A 24,401-nucleotide genomic window follows, 5' to 3' on the forward strand; every position below is an offset into this window, starting at 1 on the left:
AGTGGGGACGTCCTGTACCAGACCCCACTGTACAGTATGGTCATGATACGTCACCGGTTTGAGGCCATCCGGAAATGTCTGCATTATTCCGATAATGCAGCATGTCCACCCCGAGGTGATCCTGCCTATGACCGGCTGTACAAGATACGGCCGGTCATCGATCACTTTGGGGCCACATTTCAGCAGGCCTACGTACCTGGAAGGGAGGTCGCGGTTGATGAGTCTCTCGTTGCGTTCAAGGGGAGACTCAGTTTCCGCCAATACATTCCCACAAAGCGGGCGAGGTATGGCGTGAAGCTATACAAAATTTGTGAGAGTACCTCAGGGTACACTTACAAATTTCGTGTGTACGAGGGGCGAGATTCCCGGATTCAACCACCAGAATGTCCCCCCACTCTGGGTGTTACCGGGAAACTCGTGTGGGACCTTATGTACCCACTGCTGGATAAGGGTTACCACTTGTACGTGGACAACTTTTATACCAGCATTCCCTTGTTCAGGTCCCTTGCCGCCAGATCCACGTTCGCTTGTGGGACCGTGCGGAAAAATCAACGCGGCCTCCCTGCCTACCCCCTCCAGGTACCTATCCCCAGGGGTGAGACCCGTGCACTTACCAGTGGAAACCTGTTGCTGGTCAGGTATAAGGACAAGAGGGATGTCCTTATGCTGTCCACAATCCACGGTAACAGCACCACCCCAGTCCCTGTGCGAGGTACCGCGGCAACGGTCCTCAAGCCCGATTGTATCGTCGACTACAATCGGTATATGGGAGGAGTTGATCTCTCTGATCAAGTCCTCACGCCATATAACGCCATGCGCAAAACCCGGGCATGGTACAAAAAAGTTGCGGTCTACATGGTGCAGGTTGCCATGTACAACTCTTTTGTACTATCCCGAAGCGCTGGCAGCACAGGGACATTCCTCCAATTCTATGAGGCAGTCCTCAAAGACCTGATCTTTTCGGACCGGGAAAGAGCAGGCCGGAGTACCTCGGGAACTGGAGGCGCCCAGATCGTCCCTGGCCAACACTTTCCAGGTGTGGTCCCCCATACTGGAAAGAAGGGACGAACCCAAAAAAAGTGCAGAGTGTGTCACAAGAGGGGGATACGGAAGGACACCACAACTCAATGTGACACGTGCCCCGATCATCCGGGCCTCTGCATTATCGATTGCTTCAGGGAGTATCACACTTCCATGGAGTACTAAATTTTTATAATCCCCAACAGTTCACTAGAGAACATAAAACACTATGGCTCTCAGACTTTGGAGACACGAAAACAATTTTTCTTTCCCCAAAAAATATTAGTTTTAGTGCAGGCATCCTCAAACTGCGGCCCTCCAGATGTTGTAAAACTATAACTCCCAGCATGCCCAGACAACCTACAGCCATCATCAGGGCATGGTGGGAATTGTAGTTTTACAACATCTGGAGGGCCGCAGTTTTAGGATGCCTGCTTAGTGTCTCCAAAGTCTGAGAGCCATACATATTGGGCATCGTCGCGTGCGTAAAAGTCGTCGCTATAAAAATAACTTTTTACCAAACGCCTCGGATGAACGGTGTTAAAAATATAAAATAAAAACGGTGCCAAAACACCTATTTTTGGGCAAAATTTAAATTTAAATCCATTTTGCCGGTAATAAAGCAAGGGTTAACAGCCAAACAAAACTAAACATTTATTGCCCCAATTCTGTAGTTTGCAGAAACACCCCATATGTGGTCGTAAATGGCTATATAGCCGCACGGCAGGGCATAGAACGAAGGGAACTCCATACGGTTTCTGGAAGGCAGATTTTGATGGACAGTTTTTTTTTTTACACCATGTCCCATTAGAAGCCCCCCCTGATGTAGCCTAGACTAGAAACTCCAAAAAAGTGACCCCATCTAAGAAACTACACCCCTCAAGGTATTCAAAAATTACTTTACAAACTATGTTAACCCTTTAGGTGTTCCACAAAACTAAATAGCGAATGTAGAAACAATTTTAGAATTAAATTTTTTTGTTACATTGCCTCAAAAAAGAGTAATATAGAGCAACCAAAAATCTAATTTACCCCAAAAATTGTCCCAAAACAACAACCACCTTATCCCGTAGTTTCCTAGATGGGGTCACTTTTATGGAGTTTCTACTCTAGGGGTGCATCAGGGGGCTTGAAAGGGTACATGGTGTAAATAAACCAGTCCAGCAAAATCTGCCTTCCAAAAACCGTATGGCGTTCCCCTTCTTCTATGTCCTGCCGTTTCACCAAACAGTAGTTTACAACCACATATGGGGTGTTTCTGCAAACTACAGAATCAGGGCAACCCATTTTGAGTGTTGTTTGGCAGTTAACCCTTGTTTTACTCCTGGAAAAAAATGATTATATTGGAAAATTTTCCAAAAAATAGAAATTTCTAAATTGTTTCTCCATCTGCCATCAACTCTTGTGGAAGACCTAAAGGGTTAATAAAGTTTGAAAAAACAGTTTTGAATACCTTGAGGGGTGTAGTTTCTAGAATGGGGTCATTTTTGGGAGGTTTCTATTATCTAAGCCTCACAATATGACTACAAACCTGAACTGGTCCATAAAAAGTGGGATTTTGAAGATTTCTCAAAAATTTCAAAATTTGCTTCTAAACTTCTAAGCCTTGTAACATCCCCAAAAAATAAAATATCATTCCCAAAATGCTACAAACATGAAGTAGACATATGGGGAATGTAAAGTCATCACAATTTTTGGGGGGTATTACTATGTATTACAGAAGTAGAGAAACTGAAACTTTGAAATTTGCTAATTTTTCAAAATTTTTGGTAAAAAATGTATTTTATGCAAAAAAATTAACTTTTTTGACCCAATTTTAGCAGTGTCATGAAGTACAATATGTGACGAAAAAACAATCTCAGAACGGCCTGGGTAAGTCGAAGCGTTTTAAAGTTATGAGCACTTAAAGTGACACTGGTCAGATTTGCAAAAAATGGCCTGGTCCTTAAGGTGAAAATGAGCCTGGTCCTTAAGGGGTTAATTCATAAAGTGGGAGGAGCAGGCGCGCGACGTCACTGAGTGAAGTTACTACTGCCATCCACTCTGCCTGCTATGGAAGCTTGTTAGTAAGTGCTGTACTGATACAGGGGAACAGGGGAGAGCGCAGCTTTAGTTAAACTTATTAACATAAAAATGTATAAATACTGCGGTGAGCTGCGGGGCCCGGTGTAAGAGGACAGTGACTGCACTGGGCCCCGCCCCTAGTTCCGGAATCCAGCCCCTCCTCTCCCTCATAAAAATGATGTGTACCTCTAAACTATTATACTATATACAGACAATCCCACTTCTCATAAAACACAAAGATATATCAAGAATAGAAAAAGCTTTTAGAAACTTTATTTGGACAAATAAAATATCTACAATAGCTCTGAAATCTTTACAACTTACAAAATATCGGAGGGGGGGGGGGGGGGGGTAAATTTTCCGGACATCAGGACATATAATCTGGCAGGTATAATGAGACATTGTGTTGATTGGATTAGGAAAAGTGATCATTACTCCAATGATTTATTACAATCGGAACTTCTTAGACCATGGGATCTGTCCAATTTGTTGCACGCTAAGTTTAGGGATATTCCCAAAGTGGTAAAACGTAGTTTAATCCTTAAAGATACGTGGGCGACATGGAAAACAGTTAGACGATTATTTGGACTATCTTTCCAGAGCTCCAAATATATTGGTACCTAAATATTGAACACACTGGGAAGCCACCAGATTGGCAGGGAGTCCGATCGTTGGCAGATTTTTGGGACTCAGAGAAAGGAAATTATCTTAATTTCTGAGATTTCCAATTGAAACGGGAGTCAAAGACTCCTCTTTCCTAACTTATTTTGGAATTATAAGTGTTCTTAGAGACAAACTACGAGATTACTCAGGTGAGATGCACCAAAATGATTTTGACCTCATGTTAGGGAAGAAAGACTCAAAAGTTACTCTAGCGGAACTATATAAAGATTTACACCGACTGATCTCATCGATTCAATAATTGGAAAAGGGATATACCAGACCTTAATGCCCCAGTGGAATTATTAGACGGATGGGAAAAAGTGTGTTCAGCAACAACAAATGAAGTTTGGAGAGAAACTCATTTCTGTATCATACATAGAGCAATTTATGACTTTCCTGCTAGGAATAACATAACGGACAGAATGACCAGTTGCCCCCAAATGCCATACGGAGGATACAAACTTCTATCATGGACTTTGGCAATGTCCTAAGGTGAGGGACTTCTGAGAAGGTATATGTAAGATGATATCTATCAAGATGCATGTAGACATACCAGATTTCCCGAATCAATGTATTTTTCAGTATACTGATAAACAAAATAGTATGCCGCTGATAAGACATCTTTTATACTGGCTGCCAAAAGAAGTTTATTAGCACACTGGCTGAAACCGGAATGCCCACAACCTGGCGAGATAATACCACATCTTAAAAAATGCTTACTTTTAGAGAAAATTGAAAATAATAAAAAGTAAGTTTATCAAAAAATGGAAACATTTTTATTGAAAGTTATGCTTCTACAGAAGAAATACAAATGATAGTAACACCATTCTGTTATACAACATGGTATCTCCTGGAAAAAGATGCAGGCAGATTAGGTAGACTCCTGATAGATATAAATCACAGACAAAAATGCACCAACTGAATACTGGCTAGTCATACAAGTAGATAATAAAAGCTGAGACTTTTGCCAATATATTCCTGTCAGGAAGATATCGGAGCCCATCACGCACCACGTCACGGTCACTCAGCATGGCAAGGGGTCCTACCTATGGTGTGAACAAGGTCTGAAGGTGATGAAATCCAGCTCACAGCCAAGCTTCCACACAACCGCATAGCAGGACAACTAATGCAATGTGAACAAAGCAAGACTGTAAGCCACACCCATATCAGACCATGTGATGGAGGTTACCAGGTGCAAAAAAGTGCTTAAATGCCAAGTAAAGGCACATACACTACATATTAAAAGCTGAGACTTTTGCCAACATATTCCTGTCAGGAAGATATCGGAGCCCATCATGCACCACGTCACGGTCACTAAGCATGGCAAGGGGTCCTACCACTACGCTACCTATGGTGTGAACAAGGTCTGAAGGTGATGAAACTCCTGATAGATACCTAAATGGATATACTGTCAAGATAAGAAAAGGGGGAAAGCGACAACCTAGATATAGCCTGACCAAGAGGAAGACAGGAATACATAAAATAATAAAACAATATTTACTATGAGCTTATATATGTATTATGAGAAAGATGAATACATATAGAAGGGATGACATGTGTGCTGAGAGATGAAAGGGGGGGGGGGAGAAATCCTGGAAATAGGGTGGGGGGATATTTTTGCAATTTTTTTTTGTATATCATATATATTGTGTAAACTGAATAATATGAATAAGTTTAATATTGAGACATATGCTATGTACAAGATCATTGTAAATTGCTACTTTATCCAATTTCTACATTGAAAATAAAAATTATCTTTACAAAAAAAAAATAGGTCAAATAAAGTCTAAAGGCTGGGAAAGTATAGTTTGTAATTGGATTCAAAACTGGCTGAAGGACCATGACAAAAAGAAGGCAATTTAAAATGTCAATCAAATAAGCTGTAATTGCAGCAGAAAAAAAATAGTTGCTCAATCTCCCAGAGCCTCCTTTTGATACAATCCATGAGCTTTAGAGCGTCATTAAAGACATGACAGAGAATAAATATTATTCAGCCTTATGTGCCATATAAGAGCATGGAAAAGGTAGTTTTTGGTCCAAGTCTAATCCTCATTTTTTGTGGATCAAAATAAATGCGGGCATCACACAGATCTGTTTGGTTGTTCCGCAATATATAGAACTTTTCCTATTCTAGTAGAAAAAGGCAGCATGCACACAGCTGGTATTCGTATTTTGTGGATAAGTGGTTTGCAGAATAGATATGGTTTGTATGTATGAGGCCTTAATGTGATGACAAATATACTACTCCAAACTCTTATCAGTCAATTGTTGAACACATCTCCACTGAAAACCAAAACCTCACAAACAAGTTGCTAAAAAGCCAGGGACCAAATTGGTCTTGGTGTCAGATGTACTCTCATCAGAACGTAATACTCTGAGGTCTGTGGTGGTAACAATGGTATCTGGTAACAAACACTTCCTGAACTTTATGGTGGCCATTATGGCGCATAACAGGTAGTATTTATTGTTAGGTTCCCGTCTTACAGAGATCGCCTTGACGTTTGGCAGACGGGCTCAAATGGTTTTGTACAAAATGCATTTGCCAAGCATCTCACTTTATAAATAAGCGTAGCATTAGCACTTGAATGTTTTTTGTGACTATGGCATTATTGTACTTTATCAGGTTTGCAGAGTACTGTTGCATTGTCTTTTTTCTCTAGGTATCTGGTAAGCCATCTCACACAAAGTTCCAATAAGAACAATTTACCTTAGTTGTATAGTGTGCAGGGATTTCATTGACAGGCCACTCGCTCAGCAGGAATAATGTTGGACTAATTCCCCTAATTTCTTCAGTATGATGTTCAAATAACTCTGCAGTAGATGCAAAAAATTATCAAAGGTCACCTGAATGTAAGCAAACTGGAAGATGATAGATTTGTGTCCTACTCTGATCTCAATACAGTTGTGCAAATTAAGGTGTGTAGTGTACTAATTCTTAATTCTTTCTTGCGAAAATTCTTTATATAAATCTCCCATATGTTCCCTTTAAAGTACAGTTGATCTAATTGTTTTGTTCCATTGTAAAAGACACATAACTTGACATGAGTAAATACACGTACCAGTGTTCATACTGTCTTTGTCTGCCACAGGATGATGTTCTTGGTGCCTGCTATAGAGGATGCAGACTGTTTTCAATTTGCCACTTTGTGGATGTCACTGCTGACCTTAATACAACTAGAGCTGAATGCGAGTCAGGTAACTATGGATAATGCTAAGTATTGTGTCAGGATTTCTCATATAATGGTGTAGTTATTGCCATCGTACAGTAGTTGTATCCAGTGACGCACAAGTGCTTATGTTCGGAGGTGACTTGGAAGGTTTTTCCATAATTGTAATGGGATAGGCCCTCAGATTTTATCAGCAAAATGAAGGGTTGTAGCACTCCAGTAAATTATGCTTTACACAGACACAATGTTGTACATAGATGCAATACCTGATGTGGGCTTAATGCTAAGTCCCATTTAGAGAGCCTTCACACTCTGTGGAAAAATCTGCTCGAAAATTTACAGGATTGTTGTGGATTTTTTTGTGAGAAGTATGGTGCAGATTTTTTTGCTAATTACCTGTATTAGAATCCCTCAATGGCAAACTGATTTTACAGTGTAAAACATTGCAAAAAAAAATCTGGAATAAAATCCATGCAGATTTTTTTCTGCAATGTTTTACGCAGCAGAATTAGTTTGCCATAGGATAACATGGTGGAAGTCTTGATGTTGCAGAATTTTTCCCTGCTCACGGCAGATCAAAAAAAGGGGGCATGGCATGGGCGGGGAAGAGGATAGGCCAGCAGGCCGGACTCATTCATTATTTTGTACTCCTGGTGTAGAAAATTATCTAAATGTAAGACAGCATAGAAGCTGTCTTACATTTAGAACCACCGGTAGATACGCCGAACTTATGTTGAGACTGGCACTTCTACATAACTTCTGTGATCCAGCGCAGGGGCTTATTAAGATCGTCCAGCTGTCTACAATGTCACAGACAGAAGTTAGAACCATAAGTGAGCCAGGCAACACAGTAGCCCAGATTTACTAATGTGACCGCAATGGAAATCTATCTAAAAAGTGGCGCACACAGGTGCATCTAGGGTTTCTACATTTTATTCTTGAGCAGAGAAGCAGAACAAATAACTGCTCAGATCCCATGGTCGCAAATGACTATAGCATCTAAAAAGGTTAAGTGTCTGTGATCAGAACTTTCTCTAATCACAGACTGTCTGCTGCATAAAACAATGGGCACCTGCCAGCTATGGCCCCCTTAGCTCCTGAGTGGGCGCCATGTTTAAGGACCCGACATTCAGGAAGGGGTCTTGATATGGAGTAAAATGATCAGTGGGGTCTCATTAGCGTTCATCTGCTTGAAGGGGCTACAATGCAATGTTTGCATTGAGCTGTCCATCTGCACACCATCTACTTAGTAGAACTGGTGCAGGATATTGGGAATAAATGGGACAAAACATAAAAATCCTGCTGTGTCACTACTAAGTAGATGGCATGTAGACAGACGAAGAAAAACAATGAAGAGGCTATGGGGCTCATGCGATTGTCCTCTTCATTTTTTGCCTCTATCATTCAAATAGCTGATCCAAGTAAAGGGGCCAAGAGTTCGACCCTGACCGATCTGATATGTTGGCCTATCCTGATGATAAAAAAATTACATTTTGGATTGCATAAAGAACAGCCATTTACCACCATGTATTTCTCATGCATTCATTTTCCTTCTCTTATAGCGTGTGCTGAAGCCTATTCTAAAACAGATGAACAGTACAGTTGTACAACAGGCTGCAGAAAACAACTCACTGAGGTCGAAAGCCAGAAGGTAAAGGTAAACTAAATAGTGGCTACACATAAAATGTAATTTCTTATCAGCATATTTTCTAATTGCATGTTCTAATTTTTTATGGGTATGTAAGTTTTTGTAGAAAAAGGCAATAAATAGAAAATTAGTAAGTTAGTATTAGTAAAAAAAAACTCCTCCATTTTTAGCGCAATCTACACATCTAGAAAAGCAGAAATTTTGATTGGACATTGGTTAGTTAATTATAATCTAAACTCAGTATTGAAATCCCATAGGCCCCTACAGTGCACTCAAAAAGAAGTTAGATTTTCCACATGCATCTGTAAAAGAACCATAGTGCAGTTTCTAGTATTGTACTAGAAAGAACCGCACTGCACAGTGAGTACAAGCGGGACGCCGCGAATACACTCACTCAAGTGAATTTCTCTGAACCGCAGTATTGTCACTTTCCTCCAAAGGATTAGGACTGCGAATTGTATAAGACATTGTGAAAGTTCCATCTGTAGTTATAAACTACTGCAAACCACCAGTTGGGAGCTCGGGACTGTTTATGCATATGGACTGATTACCCCCCAGCTCTAGTCCCACTACGGCGGGTCGGATCCATTTTTTTAGTGTTTTAGTGATTTTAGGGAATTTATTTTATCCATTTTATTTTTATTGTGATTATGCGTTTATAGACCAATTGAGTCTAATTTATATGTACGTAAATAAAGTGTATGATTCTGCATAAGTGAGAGTGCCCAGTATTTTTTATTTGTTTTTATTATTATTATTATTAATAATAAATTATTATAAGTAAAATTAATTTTATTTATTTTTTGTCCCACTTGGGGACTTGAAGCAGTGATTACTTGATTTACATAATGCTTTGCAATATATAATATTGCAAAGCATTATTGTCTTCCAGTGTTATACTCCCAAGCATCCTATTAGGGCTTGCCTCTGGAATGGCGTTATAAGCAGATATCGATGCCAGACCTTGGGACCTTTGCTAGGTGCTCAACTCAAACAGTAAGGCTGGTTTCACACGGGAGTTGCGGTAAAAGGTGCGGGTGCGTTGCAGGAACATGCACGATTTTTCCACGCGAGTGAAAAACATTGTAATGCGTTTTGCACGCGCGTGAGAATCGGCATGCTTGGTACCCAAACCCGAACTTCTTCGCAGAAGTTCGGGCTTGGGATCGGTGTTCTGTACATTGTATTATTTTCCCTTATAACATGGTTATAAGGGAAAATAATAGCATTCGGAATACAGAATGCATAGTACAATAGCGCTGGAGGGGTTAAAAAATAAAATAAAAAATTTAACTCGCCTTAATCCACTTGCTCGTGCAGCCGGCATCTCTTCTGTCTCTTTCTTTGCTGATTGCAGTCAAAGGACCTGTGGTGACGTCACTCCAGTCATCACATGGTCCGTCACATGATCTTTTACCATGGTGATGGATCATGTGATGGATGTATATATGGCTGGTTAATAAGGGGTTCATTATTTGTGGTCACGTTTTCTTCTTGGCAGTTTAAAATGCTAAACCCTGGTCTTATTGTTACACACATTTAGCCAACATCCTTACCCCCTCTATAAACATATACAAGCAGGCATTTCGATTTAAATGATGAGAGAGCCCAGACACTGTCTCTGGAAGGAATCGGTACCATCTTTAATGATGCTTGGGAACTGTTGTGTTGCTGCTACTCATTTTAGATTGTTGGCTAACCCCACAGGCAGACTTGGCCAAATGTAATCCAATACATATGGACAGTTTGAGGTGTCTAAAATATAGGCCACCCTTTTACCAGTTTTTTAGCTTATGACCTGTTGTGATCTGATTAGCTGATCTTTTTTCCCAATTGGTATTGTGTATCTCTTATATTGCCCCTTGTATACTCTCTCCATTTACAGTATAATCTACTAAATTGGTTAGAATGATGTATAGTGTAAAACAAATTTATCAAGGTTTATAACAGTGATATATAATACCAGTATTAGTATTTCTTCCCCATATGGTGCTTAAATCTGTCCATACGCATCAGTCTAAGGCCTCATGCACACGGGTCCGCATTTGAGCCGCAGTTTTTGAGGCTTGGGTGCGGACTTCTTCACTTCAATGGGGCTGCAAAAGATGCGGACAGCACTCCGTGTGCTATCCACATCCGTTGCCCCATTCCTAGGCCCGGCAAAAAAAAAATATAGCATGTCCTATTCTTGTCCGTTTTGCAGACAAGAATAGGCATTTCTACAATGGGCTGCCTGTTCCGTTCCGCAAATTGCGGAAGGCACATGGGTGGCTTCCGCTTTTTGTGGATCTGCGGTTTGCGACAAAAAAAGGCACGGTCATGTGTATGTAGCCTAAAATGAATGATTTCAAGCAATACGATCATTCATCCAGTGGAATATATTAACAAAATACAGTTTTAGCTAACCAAGCACAAACTGTCATAGTCTATAAAGAAACTGGCCATGTTTAAAGGGGTATTCTAGGGAAAAAATGACTTCCAACAGGGTCATATTGCTCTACAAAAAAACCATCCTAATCCCCCAGCACTGCTGTTTCAAAATTGTGAGGGATATTCACTGCACTCGCATTCCTGCTGGACATCTCGACATAGCAGGAAATGACTAGGAATGCTGCTCAGTCACACACTGGCAGCAGCAGCAGTAATGGTCTGCCTTAGGTTTGTTCTAAGAATGTCCATGCCTACTGGCCATGGCTCTGGGTGAGTTTGAACTGGTACCTTATCCTTTTCCTGATTTTTAGCTAAGTCTGTGTTTTGCTCCCTTGTCTGCGCCTTGAAAATTGTGGGGGTGGGAGGGAGGGTGCTTGAAGGGGGAGGTACTGTCACAGTGCAGTTCACTGTGACACTGCTTTGCCATGTAGGCTGGCTGCCTGCTCTCTTGCGTACTGGCTGTGGGCCGTTACCCATTTATGCTGGTTGCTTGATTGGTGCATTTTTCATAGTGTGTGATATGTTCAGGGGTTCTAGTGAATATTCCATGTTTCAAAATCCAGATGGAACTCCTTCGCTTCTGAACACTGCAGTGTCCCCAAACAGCAATTTATGATCACATTTGGGGTATTTCTGTACGCAGAAAAATTGTATAACAAATGATGTGTGCTTTTTCTCCTTTTAACCAATTTTTCACTTTTATCATGCAGTGCTAACCCCTTAACGCAGAACGCCGTGCATGTACGGCGGGGATGCATTGCCAGAATGCATTCCGCAAAACATGCACAGCGGGATGATCAGACGGGCACCGGAGCGGTGCGTGCCCGATCACTGCAGGGGTCCGGAAGTCCCTGGTAGCCGGGCCCCTGCCGTATCCGCCTGCATCGCTGTTTTAACCCCTTCTATGTCGCGGCCCGCGCTGACCGGGACATAGAAGTGGTTTGCGGCAGGTGAAGCAGCACATTGAGGCCCCGCGCTGCTGTGGCGGGGACTCGATGCGTGACAAGGCAGCCCGATGCCCTGCACGGCATTGGTACCAGCCTTCTATGGGTGCCGAGGAGATCCAGCCTCAGGCTGGGTCTCCTAGGCAACCTGTTTGGGTACTGCTCACTGTAGTACACGAACAGGCAATGGATTACAATACAGATGTATTGTAATGCATTGCAGAGGGGATCAGACCCCCAAAAGTTGAAGTCCCAGAGTGGGACAGAAATAAAGTTTTTTTTTAAAAAGTTAAAAAAAAGTGTTTTGAATAAAAAAAAATAAGTTTCAAGTAAAAATAAAAACGCCCCTTTCCCCTGATTTTATAATATATAATAGAAGAGAAAAAAAACGCAAATTATTAGGAATCACCGCATCCATAACAAACGGCTCTATAAATATATCACATGATCCACCCCATCAGATAGACACCATAAAAAAAATTCAAAAATTATAGTGTAGAAAACGTAAATAAATAAAAAAAAGTATACATATAAGGTATCGCCACGTCCGTATTAACCTTCTCTATAAAAATATCACATGATTTAACCCCTCAGATGAACACCGTAAAAAAAAATTGTAAAAAAGCCATTTTGTCACCTTACATCACAAAAAGTGTAATAGCAAGCGATCAAAAAGTCATACGCACCCCAAAATTATACCAATCAAACCGTCATCTCATCCTGCAAAAAATGATACTCTACCTAAGAGAATCACCCAAAAAATAAAATAAAAATATGGCTCTTGGACTATGGTGACACTAAAACATGATTTTTTTTTTTCTTGTTTCAAAAATATTAGTGTATAAAACTTAAATAAAAAAGTATACATATTAGGTATCACCGCGTTTGTATAAACCTTCTCTATAAAAATATCACATTATTTAACCCCTCAGGTGAACACCGTAAAAAATAAAAATAAAAAAACAGTGTAAAAAAGCCATTTTGTCACCTTACATTACAAAAAGTGTAATAGCAAGCGATCAAAAAGTCATATGCACCCCAAAGTTGTACCAATCAAACCGTCATCTCATACTGAAAAAAATGAGCCCCTACATAAGACATTCGCCCAAAAAATAAAATAAAAATGGAGAATTTTGAAAAAATCCTTTTTTTCAAAAATGCTTTATTATGTAAAACTGAAACATATTTGGTATTTTCACATCCGTAACAACCTGCTCTATAAAAATAGCTCATGATCTAACCTGTGAGATGAATGTTCTAAATGACAAAAAATAAAAACAGTGTCAAAACAGCAATTTTTATGTTACCTAGCCTCACAAAAAGTGTTATATAGAGCAACCAAAAATCATATGTAGCCTAAAATAGTACCAACAAAACTGGCACCTTATCCCATAGTTTCCGAAATGCTGTCACTTTTTGTAGTTTCTACTCTAGGGGTGCATCAAGGGGTCTTCAAATATTGACATGGCAAGTTAAAATTATCCCAGTGAAATCTGCCCTCCAAAAACCATCTGGCGTTCCTTTCCTTCTGCGCCCTGCCGTGTGGCCATACAGCAGTTTTTGACCACATATGGGGTGTTTCTGAAACTTCATCTCCATTTTCCGTTAATTCTTGTGGAACACCTAAAGGGTTAACAAAGTTTGTAAAATCAGTTTTGAATACCTTGAGGGGTGTAGTTTCTAAAATGGGGACATTTATCAGTGGTTTCTATTATGTAAGCCGCACAAAGTGACTTCAGACCTGAACTGGTTCTTAAAATTGGGTTTTGGAAATTTTCTAAAAAATTTCAAGATTTGCTTCTAAACTTCTAAGCATTTTAATGTCCCCAACAAATAAAATGGCTTTTACAAAATTATCCAAACATAAAGTAGGCATATGGGAAATGCAAAGTAAAAACTATCATATGAGGTATCACTATCTGTTTTAAAAGCAGAGGAAAAAAATTTTGGAAAGTTGCGACATTTTCAATTTTTTTTAAATAAAAATGAATTTTTTTTAACTCCATTTTACCACTGTCATGAAGTAAAATATGTGACGAGAAAACAATCTCAGAATGGCCTGGATAAGTAAAAGTATTTTAAAGTTATCACCACATAAAGTGACACATGTCAGATTTGCAAAGATCAGTCTGGTCCTTAAGGTGAAAAATGGCCCTGTCCTTAAGGGGTTAATATATTTTAAAAAACACTTGCGTGGTCAAAACCATCACTACATCCCTAGCTGAATTCCTTGGGAGTGGGGTGTAGTTTCGAAAATGAGCAGTGAATAAAATAAACTTAGGAACCCCTTGAGATTTGTTTAAAGTATTGTGTTAATTTTGTTTGAGTTTTCAGATCTAAACTTTATTGTGCACATGTGACGTTTCGGTCCTACTTGGACCTTTCTTAAACACTAGTTTCCATGGAAAGAAAAAAAGAGAATAGTGATTTGAGGAAGGTGAATTCTTATCATCTGGCACATGTACACGATAAAGTTGCCTTGCATATGAAAACCAAATTTAAAAAAAATCAACACTATACTTCAAGCAAATCTCAAGAAGTGCTTAAGTTTATTTTATTCACTGTCTTCTACAGGGTTGGGACCCCACAACTAGAGCACCCGATTAACAGGACACGAGTGCCACATTCTACCAAAAGTTTCTATAATGGGTTTCTTTCTTGGGGTTTCAAATATACTGGTACCTCAGGGGTGTTGCAAGTTCAACATGACACCCAAACCCATTCCAGTAAAATCGCTGTTTCAAAAGCCAAATAGTACACCTTCTCTTCTGAGCCAAGCTATGTGCCAAAACAGCAGATATGGGGAATGGGCATATTCAGAAGAAATTATGTAACATTTTTGGGTCTACTTTTTCTCCTGTTGAACCTTGTAAAAATGTTAATATATTATTGTCAACATGTAATTATTATTTTTTATGCCTCAATTCTAATAACCTCTATGAAGCATCTGTGGGTTCAAAATACCCACTGCATCCCAGCATTCCTTGAGAGATATAGTTTCCAAAATGGAGCCTTTTGTTGGTGTTTTTTTTGTTGTTTTAGTACCACGTGGCTAAAACATCCTAAAAAATGGGGGCCCCAAAATCCACAAGGTGTTTCTTCAATTCCGAGGCCGGTATATGTTAAATAGCACTCATATGGGTCACATATGGGCTATTTCTAAAAACTGCAGAATCAGGGTAATACATTTTGAGTATTAGTCCTATTTTATCATATGATATTTTTTGATTTCACCTCCGTTTTGCATTAATTCCTGTAAAATACCTAAAGGTTTAACAAATACTGAATACTTTGAAGTGTGCAGTTTGTAAAATGGGATAATTTATGAGGGGTTCTAATACATAGACCTCTCAATGCCACTTCAGAACTGAATTTGTGCCTAAATAAATTGAAAATTTGAAAGTTTGCAAAATTGCTGCTAAATTTAAGCCTTTTAACCTCTCAAAAAATATATATATACCAACATAAAGAGCACATACGGCAAATATTAAGTCATATTTCACAAAATAGTTAATAATTATCTGTCTTGAAAGCAGAGAAATGCATATTTGGGAAATTTCTAATTTTGTTACATTTTCATTAAATGTTGGATTTTTTTCTAAATAAAAGCAAAATATTTTGGACGAATTTAGACAGTGACCTAAAGTACAACAGATCTCAGAATCTCTTGGAAAAGAAAAAGCATTCCAAAGTTATTACCACATAAAGTGACACATCAGATTTAAAAATAGAGCTTCGTCCTTAAGGTTAAAATAGGCTTCATTAAAGTGTTGAGCTGCATAGAAAATTTACCGAGAACTCTTCAGGAGGGACTCTATGACATGACGTACATTGTGCAATTATGCAGGTTTTAAGTAGTTATTTCTGTGCATTTTGTTCCCTCTGGTTTATTTCTAAATCCCATAAAAAAATTGTACTATGTAAAAAAGTACTATGTCAGCTCGAAATTCTAACCTTACTAGGCATTTCTATGCACCGTGTGCTTTCTGCTGAATCTGTTTTCAGAGTAGTGTTGTCATTGTCTGAGACAAAAACACATAGTATTAGCAAATGTCAATAGCAAGCCTAAAGTTTCTGTTGGCAAAATACAATGGTAAACTTCTGGAGATCCATCAGCACAAGTGTCAAATCGGAAAGCTGACTTTGACATTCCTTCTGAATAATGACTCTGTATCGCACAGGCAGATACTAATAGAGAGCTGTGGCTTATAGACATTTCTGTGTAAGGACTATTCTGTGAGAAGTCTGAAATGCCACAATGGGATCCATTTATCAATAATGGCGTAATTTGCAGCAAAAAAATACTAACATTACAAATCAAAAATGTTGATTTATTTCAGCTCCTATATCAAAAGGCGCACACCACTTTTAAAATGTGACTTTTTAAAATATAAACCTGATCATCCACCTATTTCTCTTGTAAGGGATCGCCTCTTATTCGGGGGTCATTCTCACAATGATCTTCATCGACCACAGAGTTATGGGTCAAACATTGCTTTTATTTGGCACCTCAGCAAAACTAAAACAAACAATACAAATAAAACACCTGCCCGGCTGGGCTCTAACTAAACATGAGGACTCCCTACCTCACTGAAAGCCCCGTTCACACACGGGAAGAACATGCGGCTTTTCCCAGCCTAACAATCCAGTACTTCCAGGCTGTAACAAAGTCCAGTACCTATTGTGGCCCAGAAGTCCTCCTGACTCTGGCCTAGCGACCGTCGATTCCAAGACCTCGCAGAGTCCCCCAAAGTTCAGGCTGACAAGGCGAACGAGAAGTTCCACCAACCTGCCACAGCCTTGCTGACTGGATCCCTAAGCTAACAGGAATCCAGAACCGTGAGCTGCACCAAAACATAGAAAGGTCCCAACAGAATGTAACATACTACATAAACACACAGCAAGACTTAAACATAGCAACAATACTTTATGACCACAGGGGTGGCTCTCACTGGCAGGTAATATGCACAGGAGGCTGCTCCAGCCAAGCATGACTGAAGCAACCTACTGAGCCATGCCAAACACCAAGGCTATATAGGCCAAGAAGCCACACCCCACAGACGGACACACCCAATGACACAACACACAAACTGGGAAGGGAGTTAACCCTTCCAGCACCACAGAAGGGAAACATCAAATAGGAAAAGTGTCCAACAGTAGCAACACACTGTGGTTGTTGCCGCTGGCAACGACATGGGTGGCAACCGTGTCCTGGGAGATAGCCCGGAGTCCGGGACACTGCCACCACATGTACAGACAGCCAAACGTTGCCACGGGCAACCACAGTGCAGGAAGAGTGTCAGTGCACACCACACATACTACACAGAGTGCACACAGACTTACAACACAGTGAACACAATACACACACCTAACATAGAGGTTGCTAGGTGCAACCGCATGCACAGCAGGAAAGCTGCCACATACATACGTTGTCAGCGGCAACCACAGGTGAGGCAAATACCACTGCCCTCACCTGTGATTGACAACAAAACCAAACCGCTGACCATCGCATGCGGTTGAAGAGTCACGGTCATAGCCATGGCCGTGACATTCCTACCACTCAGAGCCCCCCCACCGAAAAAAAAACAAAACTGGTGAGGAACTCACACAAGGGGATGGGAGAAGGGAACGTCCACTCTCAGGACATGGTTCCCAGGAAGTCGCTGGCAGCTGCATCCTCTCCCAGCACTCACTCAGCCAGTCCAGTGAGGCCTGCAGCCCGACACAGCGACACGGGAATGGAACCACAGAGAGTGGACTCTCCACTCACGTCCCCACTCCAGTCGCTGCCAGCAGACACTCCTAACCAGCACGCAGCCAGACCACTTATGGAGTGCTGCCAGCAAACGACCAGAGATGGGAACATGGAGAGGGACGAGGGATCACCAACACGAACACGGAAGGTAAGGTGGCGGGGAATAAGCCACCAACCGTGCCGTTAACGGTGATCCCCCCAGAACGCTCTCCCTCCGGAGAACGTGCATGCAGGCCACAAGGGGATGGCACAGCATGCTGCACCCTCTTCCGAAGGTGTGCAAAAAGCACACACCAAATAAACACCACGTGAAATAAAATCAGGGGGACGCCAAACGAACACGGTGAGGAAGTGGCGGGGAAAAGCCACTCACCGCGCCGTCAGCGGCGAAACCCCCATAACGCTCTCCCTCCGAAGAGCGCGCATGCACCCCATCCGCAGACGGCGGTGCATGCTTTACCCTCTTTCGAGGGAAGCGCCACATGAGAAGCCGCTGTGGTCATACTGTCACGGCTCAGGATGGGGGAAACCCTCAGCCGTGTGCTGCCAGATGATGTAGTGGCTACTCGGCCATGAGAACAGGATAGGGAGCAGGTCACCTCCTCACGCATCCCTAACCTGACCCTAACTCCTTCCTGCATGGGCCGATCTTGATGGTAGGAGGACCCATGCGCAGGAACCTCGGAGCCCTGACTTACCCTCCGCAGGTCCCTGAGCTAGGAGCTGGGTAAGACGACCTACTCATCCTAGGCACGGAGGAGCAGGAGTCTCAATTTAATTATAAATACTGTGACATTTATAATTAATTTCTGGCGTGATGCATTCTTTATGGAGAAAATTCAGGAGAAAACAGTTTATTTATTTGGAGCAAATAAAAATGCTATTTTTTTGGTGCATTTTATTCCATAATTCTGCAACATGCTTAGTAAATGTCATTAGAGGACATTTACTACATATTGTAACATATCACTACAAATGCAGAATATTATACATATACTCAGATATATACCTTTACAAACTTGTGCTGGTGAGTAGAGCAGACTGTTGAGACTGCCGTCACATGACTCTGTGCAGTAAACAAGACTTTCAATGTCACGTCTCTTCTTCTGTCTTCTGGTCCAAAGTACGTCATTACCAAGGAAAGTCAGTAGGTGGTGCCAGAATACTCCCACCAATCATGGCCATAATGCACTCTGGAGAAGAAGTGAGTCTTGTGTTGTGAACAGGGGTGAGCGGAGTGTTAAAGAGTGACAGTTCTATTCACATTAAAGTTAATGTTAATGACCTATACTTATTGTAGAACAGATGCTTCTTATTAATTTTTCCACTTGTGCTTGTTAAATGGCAGAAACTTTTTTTATGCACTAAAAGTGATAATTTCCAGATTTTAATTTTAGCAATTATATTCATATTTGGGTTTATCTGTCATAATTGGTGCAGAAATAAAAAGGGGGTCATTTATTAAGACCGGCGTTTTAGAAGCTGGTCTTAATAACCCCCTATAGCTGGCGGTGGATCCACCAAGTTATGAAGTGGCTCCGGCCTCTACATAACTTTGGTGTATCCAGCGCCAGTCTAAATGTAAGCCAGCTTCCTTGCTGGCTTACAAAACAGGCGTATAAAATTATGAATGAGACCCTGCTGGCCCACCCCCTTCCTTGTACACGCAACATCCATTTTTTTAGATCTGGTGTAAACAGGAAAAATCACAGATTGCGGCGCAAAGAAATACGCCTAGTATAGCCGGATTTTTGAATAGTAAATGACCCTCTTAGTGAGTAAATAAAGACAATCAGTTTACCATTTAAAACTGAAGTAAGAAATTGATTGGTTGATATTGCCATCTCTACCATTTTTTTATTTCACCAGTTTTAATGGAATCTCATATTTGTTTTTCTTTATTATTATTATGCCTTATGTTTGTGACAGATAGGTATTTACTTTAATCCCTTCCCCACCCTCGCCGTAACTTGCCTACCAATGCAGTACATGTTTGGCATGCTAATCAGGAGCAGGAGCTGTGCTTGCCTGATCAGTGGCAGGGTCCAGAATGTATCCACCAGCATCTGAGTTTTCACCTCTTAGATGCCACAGTTAATGCTGACTACTGCCTCTAAGGAGTTTACAGAGGAAGGGGCTCCCTCTCTCACCCTATTGGCTTCCCGTAATGCGATCACAGGTTGTGATGGGTGCTATGGCAGCCCAAGCCCTTACAAAGCTATGGAAGGGATATCCCTTCAGAAAGCGACCGCGAAACACGGATCAGGACTAGGACTACGTTGGTCTGTATACTTTATATACAGGTCCTTCTAGAAAAAAATTAGCATATTGTGATAAAGTTCATTATTTTCTGTAATGTACTGATAAACATTAGACTTTCATATATTTTAGATTCATTACACACCAACTGAAGTAGTTCAAGCCTTTTATTGTTTTAATATTGATGATTTTGGCATACAGCTCATGAAAACCCAAAATTTCTATCTAAAAAAATTAGCATATCATGAAAAGGTTCTCTAAACGAGCTATTAACCTAATCATCTGAATCAACTAATTAACTCTAAACACCTGCAAAAGATTCCTGAGGCTTTTAAAAACTCCCAGCCTGGTTCATTACTCAAAACCGCAATCCTGGGTAAGACTGCCGACCTGACTGCTGTCCAGAAGGCCATCATTGACACCCTCAAGCAAGAGGGTAAGACACAGAAAGAAATTTCTGAACGAATAGGCTGTTCCCAGAGTGCTGTATCAAGGCACCTCAGTGGGAAGTCTATGGGAAGGAAAAAGTGTGGCAGAAAACGCTGCACAACGAGAAGAGGTGACCGGACCCTAAGGAAGATTGTGGAGAAGGACCGATTCCAGACCTTGGGGGACCTGCGTAAGCAGTGGACTGAGTCTGGAGTAGAAACATCCAGAGCCACCGTGTACAGGCGTGTGCAGGAAATGGGCTACAGGTGCCGCATTCCCCAGGTCAAGCCACTTTTGAACCAGAAACAGCGGCAGAAGCGCCTGACCTGGGCTACAGAGAAGCAGCACTGGACTGTTGCTCAGTGGTCCAAAGTACTTTTTTCGGATGAAAGCTAATTTTGCATGTCATTCGGAAATCAAGGTGCCAGAGTCTGGAGGAAGACTGGGGAGAGGGAAATGCCAAAATGCCTGAAGTCCAGTGTCAAGTACCCACAGTCAGTGATGGTCTGGGGTGCCATGTCAGCTGCTGGTGTTGGTCCACTGTGTTTTATCAAGGGCAGGGTCAATGCAGCTAGCTATCAGGAGATTTTGGAGCACTTCATGCTTCCATCTGCTGAAAAGCTTTATGGAGATGAAGATTTCATTTTTCAGCACGACCTGGCACCTGCTCACAGTGCCAAAACCACTGGTAAATGGTTTACTGACCATGGTATTACTGTGCTCAATTGGCCTGCCAACTCTCCTGACCTGAACCCCATAGAGAATCTGTGGGATATTGGCAAGAGAAAGTTGAGATGCAAGACCCAACACTCTGGATGAGCTTAAGGCCGCTATCGAAGCATCCTGGACCTCCATAACACCTCAGCAGTGCCATAGGCTGATTGCCTCCATGCCACGCCGCATTGAAGCAGTAATTTCTGCAAAAGGATTCCCGACCAAGTATTGAGTGCAGAACTGAACATAATTATTTGAAGGTTGACTTTTTTTGTATTAAAAACACCTTTTCTTTTATTGGTCGGATGAAATATGCTAATTATTTTAGATAGGAATTTTGGGTTTTCATGAGCTGTATGCCAAAATCATCAATATTAAAACAATAAAAGGCTTGAACTACTTCAGTTGAACTACTTCAAAAGGCTTGAACTACTTCAGTGTAATGAATCTAAAATATATGAAAGTCTAATGTTTATCAGTACATTACAGAAAATAATGAACTTTATCACAATATGCAAATTTTTTGAGAAGGACCTGTATATGTATGTAATTTTATCCTTTAAATTTTTAGTCTAATAAAATGTGTTATCTGTTGTACTATATGGCCTCATGCACACGACCGTTTTTTTTTTAAGGTCCGCTAAAACGGGGTCCGTAGGTCCGTGATCCGTGACCGTTTTTTCGTCCGTGGGTCTTCCTTGTTTTTTGGAGGATCCATGGACATGAAAAATGAAAAAAAATCTAAGTCAAGTTTGCCATTGAAATGATTGGAAAAAACGGACACGGATCACGGACGTGGATGACAATCTTGTGTGCTTCCGTGATTTTTCACGGACCCATTGACTTAAATGGGTCCGTAAACCGTTGGCCGTGAAAAAAATAGGACAGGTCCTATTTTTTTCACGGCCAGGAAACACGGATCACGGATGCGGTTGTCAAACGGTGCATTTTCCGATTTTTCCATTGACCCATTGAAAGTCAATGGGTCCGCAAAAAAAAACTGAAAATGGCACAACGGCCACGGATGCACACAACGGTCGTGTGCATGAGGCCTATATCTGCTGCTCTGTTCTTTTTTGGGGGGTTAATTGATAGTGTTCTTACAGACAGCCATATATCCGGCTTTGTTCTGATTAGGGTGTCCTATTCTGTTAATAGATAACCAGTGTAATAAAAATGTGAACACCCCTGTAAGGCCGCTTTCACACAACCGTTTTTTTTTTTTCTGTTTACGGGCTGTTTTTTGCGTTCCGTATACGGTCCATATACAGAACCATTCACTTCAATTGATCCGCAAAAAAAAAAAACACATACGAAAATGCATCCATCTGTCTTCCGTATCCGTTCCGTTTTTGCGGAACCATCTATTGAAAATTTTATGCCCAGCCCAATTTTTTCTATGTATATTATATGCCATACAGAAAAACGAAACAGAAACAGAAACAAACACAATGGAAACAAAAAAAGGAACAACGGATCCGTGAAAAACGAACCACAAAACACTGAAAAAGCCATACGGTCGTGTGAAAGAGGCCTAAGGCTAAGAAGTGACTGAGCAGAATTTTTTAAAACTTGAAGAAAGAGATCAACTCAGAGGCTTGTATTTATTTACTGTCAAATGTTTTATTGTAGATGTAAACCCACTTTACCCCCTTCAGGACCCTGCCATTTTTCACCTTAAGGACCAGGCTGCTTTTGGAAATTTGACATGTGTCACTTTATGTGGCAATAACTTTGGTACTCTTTTACTTATCCAAGCCATTCTGAGACTGTTTTCTGGTGACACATTGTAATTCATGATAGGGGAAAATTTCAGTCAATATTTTTTCACTTTATTTAAAAAAAATACAAAATTTACAAAAAATAAATAAAAATTTTGCAACTTTCCAAATTTCTATTTCTCTGCTGTTAAAACAGATAGTGATACCTCATATAATAGTTATTCCTTTATATTTCCTATATGCCTACTTTATGTTTGAATCATTTTGTAAAAGCCATTTTATTTGTTGGACATTAAAAGGCTTAGAAGTTTAGAAGCAAATCTTGAAAATTTCCAAAACCTACTTTTTAAGGACCGATTCAGGTCTGAAGTCACTTTGTGCGGCTTACATATTAGAAACCACTGATAAATGGCCCCATTTTAGAAACTGCACCCCTCAAGGTATTCAAAACTGATTTTACAAACTTTGTTAACCCTTTTAGGTGTTCCACAAGAATTAAAGGAAAATATAGATGACATTTCAGAATTTCACTTTTTTGGCAGATTTTCAATTTTAATAAAAAAAATTCTGGTAACAAAGCAAGGGTTAACAGCCAAACAAAACTCAATATTTATTACCCTGATTCTGTAGTTTCCAAAAATGCCCATTTGTGATCGTAAACTGCTGTACGGGCACACGGCAGGGCGCAGAAGGAAAGGAACGCCATATGGTTTTTTGAGGGCAGATTTCACTGGAATAATTTTAAGTTGCCATGTCACATTTGAAGACACCCTGATGCACCCCTAGAGTAGAAACTCCAAAATGTGACTCCATTTTGGAAACTATGGGCTAAGGTGCCAGTTTTGTTGGTATTATTTTAGGGTACATATGATTTTTGGTTGCTTTATATTACACTTTTTGTGAGGCAAGGTAACAAGCTTTGGCACAGTTTTATTTTTTTGTTATTTCAAATGTTCATCTGCCAGGTTAGATCATGTGGTATTTTTATAGAGCAGGTTGTTAACCCCTTAGGGACCCATGACGTACCGGTACGGCATGTTTCCCGAGTCCTTAAGGACCCATGACGTACCGGTACGTCATGAGTTTAAATTGAGATTGTGGCGCCCCAGGGGTTAATCCGCACAGGATGCCGGCTGAAATCATTCAGCCGGCATCCTGTCACAACGCCTGGGGGGGTCATATGACCCCCCGTATCGGCGATCGCAGCAAACCGCAGGTCAATTCAGACCTGCGGTTTGTTGCTATTTCTGCTGTTTCTGATCGCCGCGGTCCCTGACCGCGGCGATCAGAAACTTTAGTGTGGCTCAAATATATAGTGATCACCCCCCCTGCACCCCTGCATGATTTTAGCCTGGTGGGAGGTGCAGGGGGGGTGTTGCGGGCGGTGTGGGCGGCAGGCGATGCGGCAGGCGGGATCGCGATCCCCCGCCCGCCTCCCGCCGAATAATTGTTGGCTTCTAGTGGGTATACCAGGGTGCCAGCACATTGCTGGCACCCTGGTATAAACGGCTGACATCTGTGAATGGATGTCAGCCGTTTAACCCTTTCCATACAGCGGTCCGTACGGACCGCTGTATGGAAAGAGTT

At 41.0% G+C, this 24,401-nt stretch overlaps 1 protein-coding gene across 2 annotated transcripts in view; it reads left to right on the forward strand.

Annotated features, from left to right (window-relative positions):
- The window catches only part of LOC122919830 (transmembrane protein 59-like), a 98,697-nt gene that overhangs the window by 29,063 nt on the left and 45,233 nt on the right, over window positions 1-24,401 (forward strand). Inside the window, exons 2-3 of one of the 2 annotated variants that reach the window (XM_044269024.1) lie at window positions 6,837-6,942; window positions 8,477-8,571. In XM_044269024.1, the coding sequence (XP_044124959.1) occupies window positions 6,837-6,942; window positions 8,477-8,571 (201 nt within the window). The remainder of the gene's footprint in view (window positions 1-6,836; window positions 6,943-8,476; window positions 8,572-24,401) is intronic. The other variant, XM_044269028.1, reaches the window with a different exon arrangement.

This window comes from Bufo gargarizans, chromosome 1 (assembly GCF_014858855.1).
Source record: "Bufo gargarizans isolate SCDJY-AF-19 chromosome 1, ASM1485885v1, whole genome shotgun sequence".
NCBI classification, from domain to species: Eukaryota; Metazoa; Chordata; class Amphibia; order Anura; family Bufonidae; genus Bufo; species Bufo gargarizans.